Here is a 13,954-nt window from a genome sequence, read left to right on the forward strand (position 1 = left end):
CGATGGAAGGTGTGTATAAACTGCAAGGGAAACTATTTCGAAGGGGTGCTGCACAAATGATTTCAATGCTAAACGCATTTCTTTTAATTGACTCTGGCTGGGAACTTAACGGACAAATGTTGTATTCGAAGGCAACACGTGCAAATATATACTGTCTTGCACACAAGGAATGCTACCATCTTCAATGTTGATATGATAGCGAACGGCTGAAAAAATTCTCAGCCTTATACAAAGTGCACAAAGCCTTCAGTCATTGTATAAAGCTGAGAACAATTTTTTCAGTCGTTTGCTATCATATCAACTTTGAATATGGCAGTATTGCTTGTGTGCAACACGGTATATATTTTCGGGTTGTCTAAGAAAAATTCAAAGGAGGGACGCTCCGTCCCCACTTTCAGCCTTGTGTCTTTTTTCGCTCCTGTAACCAAAGATAAACAGTTACCAACTTGCCCAGCAAGAGGTTATTTTAAAATGTATTGGGGCTTGTATGGTAGTAATTTGCATTCATTAGTTTAAGCCCACTTCATTCAGGAAATTAACTGCCCGGGTGATCGGGGCACTAATATAGAGCAAGTCTGCCACGCGTGGAACAATATCTGAGAAATGAACAACAAGGAACGAAACAGCGTTCCGGCAGAGGCGTCGAAGAGGCGCTTCTAGCTGTTCTTCAGAATGAAGCAAATAAACTCAGACTCACAAGGCAAGTTTAATGCGCACATGCGGCGGTACTGTTTCCTTTTCTATGAGGAGGACAAGGCTGATACGGACGCGAGCTGAAGAGACTGAGCTGCACAGGCGGACAAACGCGCGTGCGGCCGCTGCGGAGCCGGCGTAGAGCGGCTAGAAGCGCAGCTCGACCCGTTGCATCTCGCCGCTCTCCTCGTCGTCCGACTCTGCATCGCTCTTAGGTTGCCCGGGTAGCGGGAAACCCTGCAAGCGGCAGAAGTCTTCGAAGTCGTCCCGCTCATCCCCTCCGCCTCCGTCTGCACTGGCGCCACTTTCAGGATCTTTTGAAGGAATGTATTCTTCGTTGTGCAGCTGCGAGTGGAACTCCCGGAAGCCAAGGAACAGCTTCACGCAGGCCAGCACCAGTGTTATGGCGAAGAATATCTGTATGGACAGCACGATGTAGCCGCTTGCCGAAGGTGCGTCGAGATGGAGACCACGGATTTGCCACAGGATGACGATTGCCACCACGACGTAGATCACCTGCGAAGGACCGCACCCGATCGTACCGTGGCCGTCACCGAGTAACGTCCATACTCACGCTCTGTGCTGATACGGGTAAATGCACTCAGAAAGAAACATTTAGTTTGGTTTGGTTTATGGGGTTTAACTTGCCGAAGAGATTTAGGCTTTGAGGGACGCCTTAGTGAAGGGCTCCGGAAATTTCGACCACCTGGGGTGCCGTATTCAAAAAGGCGATCTGGAGTGAAGGAGCAAGATATGCGTAGCGGTATAAACAGAACTAATGATCTGAATCCAAATCACCCGTTGAAACACGTTCTTTGGTTTCCCGGAACCAGAAAACTTGCTTGGGATCGCCAATTGGAATACAATCATGCCTCGTTAATACGAGCCGAGTTAATACGGACGACTAGAATTATGAATAAATTTTCTGGAGCCAAATCGTTTACAATGTATTTCATCATCATCAGCCTGACTGCATCTACGGCAGGACAAGACATCTAACGTATCTGTCCAATTAAACCTGCCCTATGCCAACCGCGGCCATCTTATCCCCGCAAACTATTTAATCTCATCCGCCCACAAACTTTCTGCCGCCCGCTCTTACGCTCGCCTTCCCTTGGAATCTGTTCCATCGCCCTTAGCGACCATCAGTCATCTTGCCTCCGCATTACGTGCCCTGCCCAAGCACATTTGTTCTTCTTGAGTTCAACTAGGATGTCATAAATCCACGTTTCTTCCCTGACCCACTCTGCAATTTTTGTTTCTCTTAACGCTAAACCAATCATTTTACATTCCATACCTCGCTGCGCTGTCCTTACGTTGAACCATTATAGTTATCCTCCACGTTTCTGCCTCATAGGTGAGCACCGGTAAGATACGGCTCTTATATACGTTTCTCTTGAGGGATATTGGTAAACTGCCATTATTTATCCGAGAAAACCTGCCAAATGCGCTCCATCCCATTCTTTTTATTCTTGCTACTTTGTTGTCTTGATTCAGATCTACGGTCACTACCTGCCATAAGCAGACGTATTTCCTTACCACTTAAAGCCCCTCTCTACCAATTGTAAACTGAAGTTCCCTTCTGAGACTGCAGAACATTACCTTGGTTTTCTGCATATTAATTTGTAGACCCACCATTCTGCTTTGCCTGTCTAGGTCATTGATCTTGCTTTGCACTTGATGCCTTGATTGGCTTAGCAAGGCAGTGTCATCAACAAATGGCAGACTACTGAGGTATTCTCCATTAATTCTTATCCCTAGCTGTTCCCAGCCCAGGCCTCGGAACACCTCTAGTGAACAGACGGCGAATAACACTGCAGAGATCGTGTCTGCCTGCCTGACACCCTTCCACATTGGAATTTTATTGTTGTCTTTATGTCGGATTTTGGAGGCTGTGTAGCCTTTATAGAATATTCGTTCTGTACTTTTACGTAAAGCTATTTTACATCTTGGTTAAGAATGCCTGCATGACTGCTGAGGTTTCGGCTGCGTCAAATGCTTCCGCGTAATCTGTGAATGGTTGGTTATATTCTGCGCATTTCTTTAACACCTGATTGACAGTGTGTATATTGTCTATTATCGCGTACCCTTTACAAGAGCGCGCCTGATCATTTCGTTCATTCAAGTCTTTGGTTGCCCTGACTCTATTAACGATTACCTCGGTAAAACCTCATATGCAACGGACATTAAGCTGACGGGTCTAATTTCTTAAGTCCTTCAGGTTTCCTTTCGACGCAATTGCGCGTGGTTAATGTGGAAGCTCGCTGTTCTGGCAAGCGGAAAATGCACAGAGCCCATGGGAGCTCATGCATTATTGTCTCGTTGATGCAGATGCCGATGAGAACCAGATGACGAGTGCTTCAATTTGATGTTTGATTTTAAGTATTTTGGGTGGAGGACACAAGGGGACTGCAGCAAAAATTTTAAATGGCTTAGTGATCTTCCTTTTCCAACGTGGATTATGCTTTAATGTGCAAATCTAGCTAGTCGACTTGCCTTACCATTATTCGCATTGCATGAATGGCTATGAAGAAAAATATCTGTGGTTTAGTTCTGGTTAATCGTGGAGTGACGGGAGAGCTACATCTGGCCGAGTGGCACTAGCTCATTCGAATTGAAAAGTCAGTCTTTCGCCGCTCCGTTTCGCTGGGCGTTCCTTCTTCACCTTCGTCGCTGGCCGTTGCATCACTCTCTCCCTCTCTCCACTTCTCACCCCTCCCCACTAGGTTTCGCCGGCGCGCCGCGCCGCAGGCAGCTGCTCCGCACCACGTGACCAACCACGTGACCGGTCACGGCGCCAGCACGTAGCTCAAGGGCGGCCACGCAGCTCAAGGGCTGCCACGTTGAAGGCTCGAAGTGCTAGCGTAATGTAGCTATCTCTACAAAATTCTCTTGCTGCTTGTGCCACGCAGAGAGCCGTACTAAGTAGCTTTCTGCCAAGTGAGAGCAGATAGGTAGTAGCGGTTTGTGAGATGTGGACAGTTGTATTAGGAGTTAAGTCATTTGGCAGCAACACGTCATAAGGTGTATCATAGGCCACTCAGTGGTCTAGGATACCTTAGACGCTCCTGGACTCGTCGAGAATGATTTCAGTCTTAATGGCGAACAGGATAATGGTCCTGTAGCTCAAAATTTGTTTAATTTCAATTTCACTGGTTACCACTATGCACTGAAGCACACCTTAATCATAGCGTGTTTCTATGTGAATATTTTTTCTTCACAACTCGTTAATAAGGACGACTATGTTTATGGACAGTTTTGTTTGGGGACCAACGACTTACGTCCTAGGAGAGGATGCTCTGCCTTCGCGGCAGACCAGGGGCCATGTTCTGCAACGGTTCATTGCATTTTCTATTTCATTTGGCCGTGACGTGAGTGTGACGAAAGAAGCAGCTTGGGGCTAACCACAGACAGCGGACCTGGTCAGGACGCCGCAGCTAGCCCGCCTACTTCCGCCGCGTCCAGCCCGGTTGAGGTACGCAGACCACACTGGGCTAACTCGTCGCGCAAACGAGAGATAATTTCTTTTTTTGAGTCTGAATCAGCGGCGATAAAGCTCGTCAGCCGTGTCATGCGTGTCGTCGAGCTCGGTCACTCGTGGGCGTCGCCGCCGGTCGGCCAGTGCGCCACGGAGGCTCGATCCAGGCGGGTTCATTCAAGCCGGGAGCGTGGTGGGCATGTTTGTCAGGACCAGCGTGACGTCTGCGCTAACGCTCTACGGCAATGAAAGCAGCGACCAATGGGAGAGGACACAATGAAAAGGTACGGAAATGGATCGGTGCAGAATACGGCACCAGGTAGCGTTACGGGCGCTAGGAGCATTAGCAATTTGCGGCATCTCATGACTGGGAAAAGCGAAGTGTGCCATATAGTTTTTATTGCTCCTTTCCTTCCTCTGGGCCTCCCGCGTCACTGCCAAAAATAGCCTCGCATAAAAGTTTCACTTTCTCGTCTGCTCGAAAGCAACAGCGAGGCGGGTTCCGGGCTTCGCTTTCGCCTCCTTAGAGTTGACGACGCAGTGCAAGCCCTCTGAAGAGGGGCTCGGCCGTTCAAATGCGCCGATAAGGCGAGCGCTTGGTGGTGCGCTTTGTTTTGCCTAGTTCTTATGTATTTATTTTTTATTTATTTATTTTTGTTTGGAGAGATGGGGGAATTGCGCTTGGTGCTTGCACAGGCACAAAGCTCTGTCACTGCTTGCAGCTTCAACGCTGTCCTTAATTGTGTGTGCACGCGTGTGTGCGTGCAGGATTGCGTGTGCCAATGAAAGTTTCCCCTTCACTGTGGCCTCAATTGACGCTCAGATATCGTTGCCTGGGGCGAGGTTGGGCCAGTGTAGTATGATTCTTCTATTATGTTTCGATCTCGTCGTCTGCCGCGCCCACTGGCAGTTTCCTGTGGCAGCGAGACGTGGCGTCGCTTGTAGCAAGGACACACTCCATCGTAGCGGCCAACACCGCGCAACGTCTGGGCTAATGCGCTGCGGCGACCGCTTGAAGGCGTTTAAGTACGGTAGTAAAACAGAATTGAACTGCAAATAGAATTATACCAGCCCGGCCCAACCTTGGCTTTCTCTTTCGGCGGTTCCTGGGGGTCAGCATACATAGCAAAGCGGGAAAACATATTATGAAAGATGCAGACAAGAAGATGGCATTCGACGAATGAGGGCCATTATGATTTCTGGGCTATAAATATATTAATTGGAAGCAACCAATATCTTATTCGTATAATAACCACGCTGGGCAATCCTATAGGTGTACCTATTGGCGGTCGCGTTCGTGCGTTTCTTCCTCTGTTTTGCAAACGCATGAGCAAAAGGTAATCCTTTTATGCGACTGCATTAATTTTAATCTAGAAAATGATTTCATACGTGCCGAGCACTTAATTATTGTTTTGGTCTTCCTCAGTCTTTTGAACAGAACACATTATATGCTCTTGTAGCCTATGGATCGGTTTTAAAGGAAACCAATGGCTTTCGGACCTGTAATAAACTAAACTGCCGGCCGTCGGTGATCTTAGTTGTATGCTCACAAACAGCGGGGCCTTCATCTTTAACGTCAATTATTTCTAGCTGTTGAAAAGCTGCACTCGTTTCCTGCACTGAATGCAAACAGGTTGGCTTGGTTTACTCAGGTTTGCGGACTTAACGCGGGAGCAGGAGCAGGAATGGACGATCTACTTCGTAGTGAGGGACAGAGGCAAAAAATCTATACCATTTAAAGCTATGGTGCTGCGCAGGTGCTGTAGGCTCTAAAAAGTTTACTGACTACGCAAGTCATTAAAAAATGTTCGGACCTGGCGCTCAAACTTGAACTGAAAGATTTTCTGCGTCCACCACGCACTGAACGGTAGATTACACTCTCTCACTGTGATGGGCACGGCATCGGCAGAAGACGTAACATCGTTTTAAAAACTTTTACTGCTTTTGAAGGAGGGATTCCGCCGTCACCTCACGTTTGACATTGAACGTCCTTGCTGCGGCGCTCCTATAGCAATGCATCACGTGACTTCGCCGCGCCGCCGAGCCGAGTTTTCGCCGTCGCTGCGCCGGGGCTCCACAGCCGCGGAGCGGGTGCTGCCTGACCACGTGATCTAGCCGAGCCTCAGCTGGATAAAAAAAATTCCACTGCTGAACCGCTGCTGAACCTGGTTAACCACTGCTGAACCTGATTAGAGAGCGAAATCTGCAGTGCATCGGGCAAGTAGATGCGGCTTGGCATGTGCAATGATGAGTGCGTTCCGCACGCGTATATATAGGCAGCGCGCCCACCCTGCCACCATGCAGCAGGTGGCAGTTAAATTAATGGTTGATCGCGAAAGGTTGGTCACACAATGAAGGCTTCGGCCTACTGCTGCGGTTCCGCGTGTCAGCCACATCGTTGTCAGCTCTAATGCATGCAGCCTACATCTCTCTGTCACCGCCTCCACGTAACTGAAAGCGCGATTGAGGCGTCCACTGACCCAGGGAGACAATTATGTGCCCTTCTTTTCCTTAAACTCGTGGGAGTCTAGACCGTTTGCAACGCCGACGCCAATGAACACAATGAGAACCGACAGCTTTCGCTAACCCTTTTTGCGGCATCCGCGTTCAATGTGCTTTCGCTTCCGACTGCACGAGTGATAAAGACGCTGTAGGCCTGCCCAGAGGCATCCCTAAGAGGAACGGAAAAGCGCTTCGCTGCCTAAAAGTCTCCGCAGTCTGCGCTGCGTGGTACATATTTCCTGAATCGAAACTATGCTTCTTCGCTAGAGTGCCAGCACCCTAAACGCTCAGGCTCACTGCTAAGACTACCAAAGCGGCGCACAACAGAGGCACATGGACGTTCGAACTTACGTATGCAGCCATTTTCTTGAACTTCGAGGTGAACCATCCTTTGGCAGCGCTGCTTTCCGTGGACTCGATGGCCTCGATTATAGCAGTCTCGCTCTCAGTGCGCCTGAAGGTAAGCCTCGCGGACGGCATCTTCAATGACTGCGGCGGTGGGCTTCGATCGCAGACGAAGGAGCAAGGAAGAAGCTCTACCCCTGATGTCTCGTGTCTCGTGACGCGGTCTTCCTTTTCTACTTCGGCAGCATAGGCGTTTCGAAAGGTAAAAAAAATCGGTGATTCAAAAAAGAAAAAAAGCACATGTAGCGAAAGGATATAGGGGTCCTTTGCGGTGTAAAAACAAACGCAAACGGGAAACAGACCCAATCAAGGACGGGCGCTCTTGTAGCCAATATATTATGTGGAAATGACATATTTCGTTTCTTCTTTTGTTTATGGGAGGATGCTGTTGGTCAGAAGATAAGCTTTTCGTCTTTCTTTCCGCGGTCTTAGGGCGCCGCGGGTTTATCTTTGTGTTAGAAGGGCACTGAGAGTCTTCAAGGAGGATAACCAAACTTTTTTGAAAGCTGAAGGCCTGTATTGACGTAAATGGACTGAATCCATCCTCACATCAGTTTTATTGCGTACTGTTCGCGGTGTTGCTACCTCTGTCACCATTTTCCATAACCGGAGCGGATGTGAGCTAGCAAGACTGAACGGAGCAGCGCACTCTTGCCCTGTGCGGATCCTGCTAACCTGGCAGCAACGGCTAAAAGTGCAGCTCGACATTCTGCTCTTCGAGGAACCCGTCGTCGTCTGACTTCGCCGGGGAGGAAGAAGCCATGGTAACGACATAAGTGGACTTAATCGCCCATGTCGTCCTCGGCGTCCACGTCAGCCAGGTAGCCTTGGTCGCACTCGGTGCTCTAAACGTCCTCGTCGCTTTGGTCGTCCTGCTAGTCCAGGCCCTCCGGGTCGCCGAGGTCATCCATGTCATCCAGCTCATCTTGACTGCCCAGGTCGTCCAGATCGTTTAAGTTATACAGATTGTCCTGATCATTGTGATCGTACTGGTAGTCCGAGCGTTTTCTCCCGATCCGCCTGTCTTGTCTGTGGTGCAAATAATTTCTTGCGGAATAATGTACTCCTCGCTGAACAGCTGCGTGAAAAAGTTCGGGACGCTCATAAGCAGCTTGACCCAGGCCAGCCCCACACTGAGGATAACGAGAATGCGCGGAGACATCTGCATGTAGAGGACAGTAGAAAGCATTTCGAAGTACAGGCCGAGGTTTTTCCACAAGATCAGGACTGCTACCCCTATGAACATCACCCGCGCGCACACCGTACTTAAGTAAACAACATCCAAGACGACTCTTACACAGCGGCCTCTCCAAGTGTGCAAATGGTGAGCATCTGCCACTGCCCGATTTGAGGCAAGTGATAAGGCTAGAACGCTTGCCATGCATAGTGCAAGGCGTATCGAGGCAGCGACACCGACGAGTGTCCATCACCAATCAGCCGGTATGCCTCTTTGCGCAGAGAAGCCTTTCACTATCCGTTAGTGCTAGCAGCAAAACAAACAGTTCTGACTACGATTCGTCTCGAGAAGTTGCATTTGTTCACGAAGAATTCCTTGTTACAATGCCTACACGAAAGGAATCGGGAGTCAATGCGATGAAACTAGCTCAAATAGCGTTAATAGACGAGAGTTCATTTGAGTCGAGTCTGCGTCCTATTGCTCACTGCTGGGAAGATGTTTTTGATGACGAAAGCGTTTTAAGGGACCACTCGTCTTTTTCCCGCACTGTGTGCAACAAGAAAGGCCATACCTACGTCGTTGCAGCAGCAGTAACGGAAGAATCGGAGCTCAGCGAGGATGTGTACTGGCTCTGAAAGGTCGCGTTGCCTATCCAGCGGCATCGGCGGCTTGCTAGGTGAAAACAGTCAATCCATCATTTGGCTAAAATACATGAGAAATGGAAGTGTGTCCCAAGGAGCCGTTACTGCTGCTGCAGTTGATGTTGTCTAGCGTGTGACAGCGATAGCTACTAGAGCGGCATTCTTGGAAAAAGTGGCGTTCGTCGTTCCTGGACTCAAAACAATAGAAGCCTCCACGTAAGTTTCGAGGCAGATGAAGGGGAAGGCGTTCTCTCGCTTGCTTTCCATTACTGCCGCGACCACGTTTGCTGCTTGCAATCATTGCCAGGGATTCGGGAGAAGCGTTTCTAGTTCCCTTGGCTGCCACCACGTTCAGCATCGATTTGAACATTAAAAAAACAGCATCATCCGTGAAGTAAGATTGAAAGAGAATGACCGAGTGGCTGCCGATAAAGCTCTCTAGGCCCCTGGCTTAGCGACACGGGCTGAGCGCTGTCCCCAATTCTGGTAATCGGCGGCTAATAGGTGTTCTCACGTGACGTCATGGGCGCCTTGTTGTCCAGCGCGTAGCTTATTGATGCACTCGGGATGATGCGGCCAAAATCCAGAGGTCTTAGATCGCACCAGCTGTTAAACACCGCTTCAAAATGTGACTAGTGACTTGTCACATGCAGGGGACACTTTGCGGGAATGGATGGAAGGATGGATGGAAGTTAGGAGCGTCCCCTATGAGACGGGGCGGTGGCTGTTTGAACCATGTTTGGCTGTCTTTTTTCTTATCGCTTACGATGGTGGCGCTCTCTGGAAGCAGGCAAAAAGAGCTGTTGACCATGCATTATGTCTATGCATTTTTGATAATGCACCTGTTTCCCTGATTTTGTTGGCAGGCGGCTGTGGCTTTAGTAACAGTCTCGGTGTTTGCAATTCGGAAAATGTTTAGGTTAGTGCCCATGGGCGTGGCAACCATCCTTAAGCCCCCAAGTTCTTGTCCACTGAGACAGCCGTTTTATGACACACGAACGCTATAGGAAATTTCGCAATTGGAAACATGAAGGAGTCTGGCGATACGCCTGGGGTACGTGAATACTTTAGCCGTGTCAGTGTAGCACCCCTGAAGGCCGCGCGCATGACTAATGTTCTTATCGGCACCTGCTCCCGCTTGTGTCGCTGCATCTTCACGCTGGACAAACAAGTGGCCCGGTTACATCACGCGATGACGCCTTCTTCGCGCCTAGCTTTGCCAGAGAGAAGCTGTGAGAGGGAAGAGAAGACGACCTCTCGCTGCCTCCGCCTCACCGGCGCTGCCTCTTTTGCCACCTGAACGGACGGCGTAACGCCGTGGCGTGTTCCTCGATGCATGCGTGCCGCGCGCACGGGCGTCGAGGCACTCTATGCACAGCCGGCACGGAAGGAGCCCAGAACGCACAGTTCTCGACAGGCCAGGCATGGCCAGGCTACGCAATGTTTCCACGTTGTCCGAGTACCGGCAAAGACGAGAGCGACGCTCCGAGCAAAAGGGGAGAGCAGTGAGACAGAGGCGCGAGAGCGACGACAAAAGCATCCTATAAAGGAAAGCAAGCGTCAAAATCATAAACACCAAGTAAGCCAGTCGTCGCTGAAACATGCGGAGTTCCTGCTTTCGGATCCCACATGCGGCATCTGATTGTTTTTCCTTCTGATTTGTAATCAATTTACTTTCAGACAAAAATAAATGTTACCACACTTCTCACTGGTTGACGGTCTCAAATTAAAAAAAAAGCTCTCCCCTATGCAACCTTCGGATTCAGTGACTGTTGGCTTTCTGCACATATGCGTCGTAACAATCCCCCAGTTCTGCATCTATGTCTGCTAAATATCAACACCATATGTCAGGCACAACTTTCGCAGTCATTCGCAGCACGGGGCGGATGACAATCTGTATTTTCTTCCCGCGCTTCAACAATAGAAGGAAAGCTGCGCACATTTATCGCGGCGTCCGAAATCTTTGAGCGTTTGCAGCAGACGGAACGAACGATAAAAGCACCGAGTAATAGCACGAAGGCACCTCATCCTGTTCACCTATTCAGACAGACAGAAGAGCTGCACCGCGGTTGAAAGGCCGCGTGGGCTACGCGCCGTTAAGCGGCTTCATGGTGCATAAATCAAGCGGCCCTTCACTAAGGCAGGAGCACCTGATACGGTAAGTCCTTTCGCTAAGCACAGATCCCAGCGGTGCGCAGACTGGGTGCACGGCCCTCTGAATCTTACGTTTCTGATCTTCCGCTTGAAGTTGAACGAGATGCCTGCGGTCGTGCTGTGAGTCGACACGACGGCCTCGATGTTAGCGGCCTCGTTCTCAGTGCGCCAGAAGAATTTCGCAAAAGGCATCTCGGGGCTCGGGGCTTCAACGATGGCGGCAGGCTTCATGCGTAGGTGAAGGAAAAAGGAGGTTAATTGTTGTTGTTGGCGACATTGAAACATTGGAATTGGTCAGCACGAAATTGGAGAGAGAGAGAGACTCTTTAATGAAGAAACAGAGAATTTAGCTGGCGTTTCAATATCGCTGGCATGCTACTCTACGTAGGGAGGGGAATTTGGGAGATAAAGACTGAAGGAGAGCAGCGTGGAAGAGGTGGAAAAAAAAACGAAGATAAAATGCAGCCATGAAATGGGTACTAAGGATGCAGTGGCGAGTATTGATGTAACCTATGGAATGATGGAGTGCATAGTCCGACGAATGGGCTGACGAAGTTCACTGCAAGAAGAATGCATGAAGGTAACCTGCAAGTGAATTTAGAGCTTATCGAGATGTCCAATGACTTTTAAATATGTAAAAAGAAAGTTCATTGCAAGCCTCTGTTGCCTGAAGGAGGCTAAGGGGCCTAAAACTTTGTACATTGTTAGGGGCACTGGGCAGAGCTTCTGCATGCAATGTTCATAGTACGCACGCTCGTTAGCATACGCAGGGCACTCAAGCAGGATATGTTCCACAGTTTCTATCGAAGCACAGTTGTCACAATGCGGACTGTTCATTTGTCCAAAACGGTATCGCAGGCCATTTGTATATGCAGCATTCAGACGAAGTCGGTGATAAAGTGTTTCGAGGTGTCGAGGAATTCTGGGTGAGAGTCTTGATCTAAGATGTGGGTCGATTGAGTGAAGAAATTGGTATTGATGTGTCGGCAAACTCCAAAGCCGATACGTTTCTTCGTACGCAAACCTTTTAGCCATTTGGGACGCATCAGATTTCGTGAGAAAACTTCGAATGTATCTCTGACGTTGATGGCCCTTACGGGCCGCTTCATCTGCTTTTTCATTAGCCATAATGCCACAGTGAGCAGGTACCCACTGAAATGTTATGCAGTGGCCTGCGGCAATAGCTAAATGATGGATATACCCAATGTGCAGGGAAACTGGCTGGTGATTCGTTTTCTTCAGCAGGTTGGCCAGGATCTGCAGAGATGCTTTTGAATCGGTGAAGATAACCCAACGGCCAGCGGTTCGGCGCAGGATGTAAGAAACAGCTTCCTTAATGCCGTGAAGCTCAGCTGTTGTAGAGGAGGTCCTCCGCTGCAGCCGGTAAGAAAGGGCATGGCCTGTTGAGGGCACATAAATGCCACAAGAAGAAGTTTCTTTAGTAGTTGAACCATCGGTGAAGATATGGGTGTGCTGCGTATATTCTTCAATTAAGTAGGCGAGAGTAGCTTGCAGAAGTGCTGCCTGTGGCTTGCGGCTCTTTGCATTCACACCTGGAACAGACTTCTTCACCTTGAGAGGAGAGAGTGTCCATGGAGGAAAGGCCAGAGGTAGTAGTTTCTGAGGCTGATTAATAGTAGGAAGGGGCAGGAGCTGCACTGCCTGCCCAAAGCTAGAGTTACTGTGAGTTAGGTGGACACGGTGTAGGAAGTGCTTCTTCCCTTGCAGGACATGGCGGAGATGGGTACGCATAGTTTCCTGGGCGGCAAGTACCTCTAGTGGGAGACATCCTGCCTCCGCTACTGTTCCTGATGCAGAGGAACCCTTTGGGAGGCCAAGACATATTCGCAGGCAGTTGTTCCGTGCGGCATTGAGAGTCTTATTGCTTGATGTAGATAATCTTTGAAGCACTGGTAGACAGTAGCGCAAGGTTCCTTCAACGTAGGTTTTTTCAAGCAGAAGCATTGATTGGCAGTTGTTACCTCACCTTGTTCCCGCCATGAACCTGAACACTTGCGATGCTGCAGTAATCCTCGCACGGAGTTTTTTGATCTGAGGTGACCATGACAGATTATAGTCGGTTACAACACCCAGGAATCGCTGAGATCGTACATATGGCAGCGATCGTCCGCCTAGGAGCAGCGGATATCGGGTCATCGTTTTTCTTGTAAACGCCATTGCAACACTTTTTTCTGGCGAGAGACGAAGACCTCCGGAAGCCCCAGGTACATCGAAATGTGCAATAGTGCTCTCTGAAGACGTTGCTGGGTAATATAGCGCGAACGTGACGCGGTCCAGATGCAGATATCATCAGCATAAATTGTTATGCGGACCCCTCGCGGAAGGTGTCTTCTTATGTGAATAAGGACAATATTGCACAGGAGAGGGCTGAGAACCGCTCCCTGTGGTACGCCCCTCTCCACTGCGTGAAAGCGTGTTGGACCGTTTGGAGTGGTAATAAAAATTTGTCGTTCTTTTAAATAATGCCCAATCCACTTGTATAGCCTTCCTCCAAGGCCAAGACTGCCAAAGGCTGCGAGAATTGCATGGTGAAAGACGGAGTCAAAAGCGGCCTTGATGTCTAGGAAAACGGCTGTTGGGATGTACCCAGCATGAAGGTACTCCTCAATTGATGAGACGAGGGCGATGATATTGTCAGTCGCAGACCTGTTTTGACGGAACCCGTTCATTTCTTGGGGGAACTCATTTCGGCTTTCTAGGAACCAAGTTATGCGCTTGCAGATCATGCGCTCCATGAGCTTACCTACGCAGCTCAGTAGGGCAATGGGCCGGAATGATGCGTAGCTTGTTGGCTGCTTACAGGGTTTCAAAACGGGCACGATTTTCGCCAGCTTCCATTCCGTGGGGACCTCACCAGCCATGCAGGAAGAATTGTAATACTCC

At 49.4% G+C, this 13,954-nt stretch overlaps 1 protein-coding gene across 1 annotated transcript; it reads right to left on the reverse strand.

Annotated features, from left to right (window-relative positions):
• Nucleotides 1-755: 755 nt before the first annotated feature.
• On the reverse strand, nt 756-7,214 carry LOC144112073 (uncharacterized). The gene is made up of 2 exons (XM_077645150.1): nt 7,025-7,214; nt 756-1,209 (listed from the first exon to the last, which is right to left on the reverse strand). Exons 1-2 carry the CDS (start codon nt 7,151-7,153, stop codon nt 841-843), a joined length of 498 nt encoding a protein of 165 aa, XP_077501276.1. The 5' UTR covers nt 7,154-7,214; the 3' UTR covers nt 756-840.
• Nucleotides 7,215-13,954: the final 6,740 nt, after the last annotated feature.

The sequence above is a fragment of the Amblyomma americanum genome, unplaced genomic scaffold (assembly GCF_052857255.1).
Source record: "Amblyomma americanum isolate KBUSLIRL-KWMA unplaced genomic scaffold, ASM5285725v1 scaffold_42, whole genome shotgun sequence".
Lineage (NCBI taxonomy): Eukaryota > Metazoa > Arthropoda > Arachnida > Ixodida > Ixodidae > Amblyomma > Amblyomma americanum.

Bases quoted from the DNA above. Each gene is read 5' to 3' on its own strand.
- LOC144112073 (XM_077645150.1), bottom strand. From the start codon at position 7,153: ATGCCGTCCGCGAGGCTTACCTTCAGGCGCACTGAGAGCGAGACTGCT. The intron at 1,210-7,024 runs GTAAGTTCGAAC...GGTCCTTCGCAG, and splicing joins TCAAGAAAATGGCTGCATAC to GTGATCTACGTCGTGGTGGC.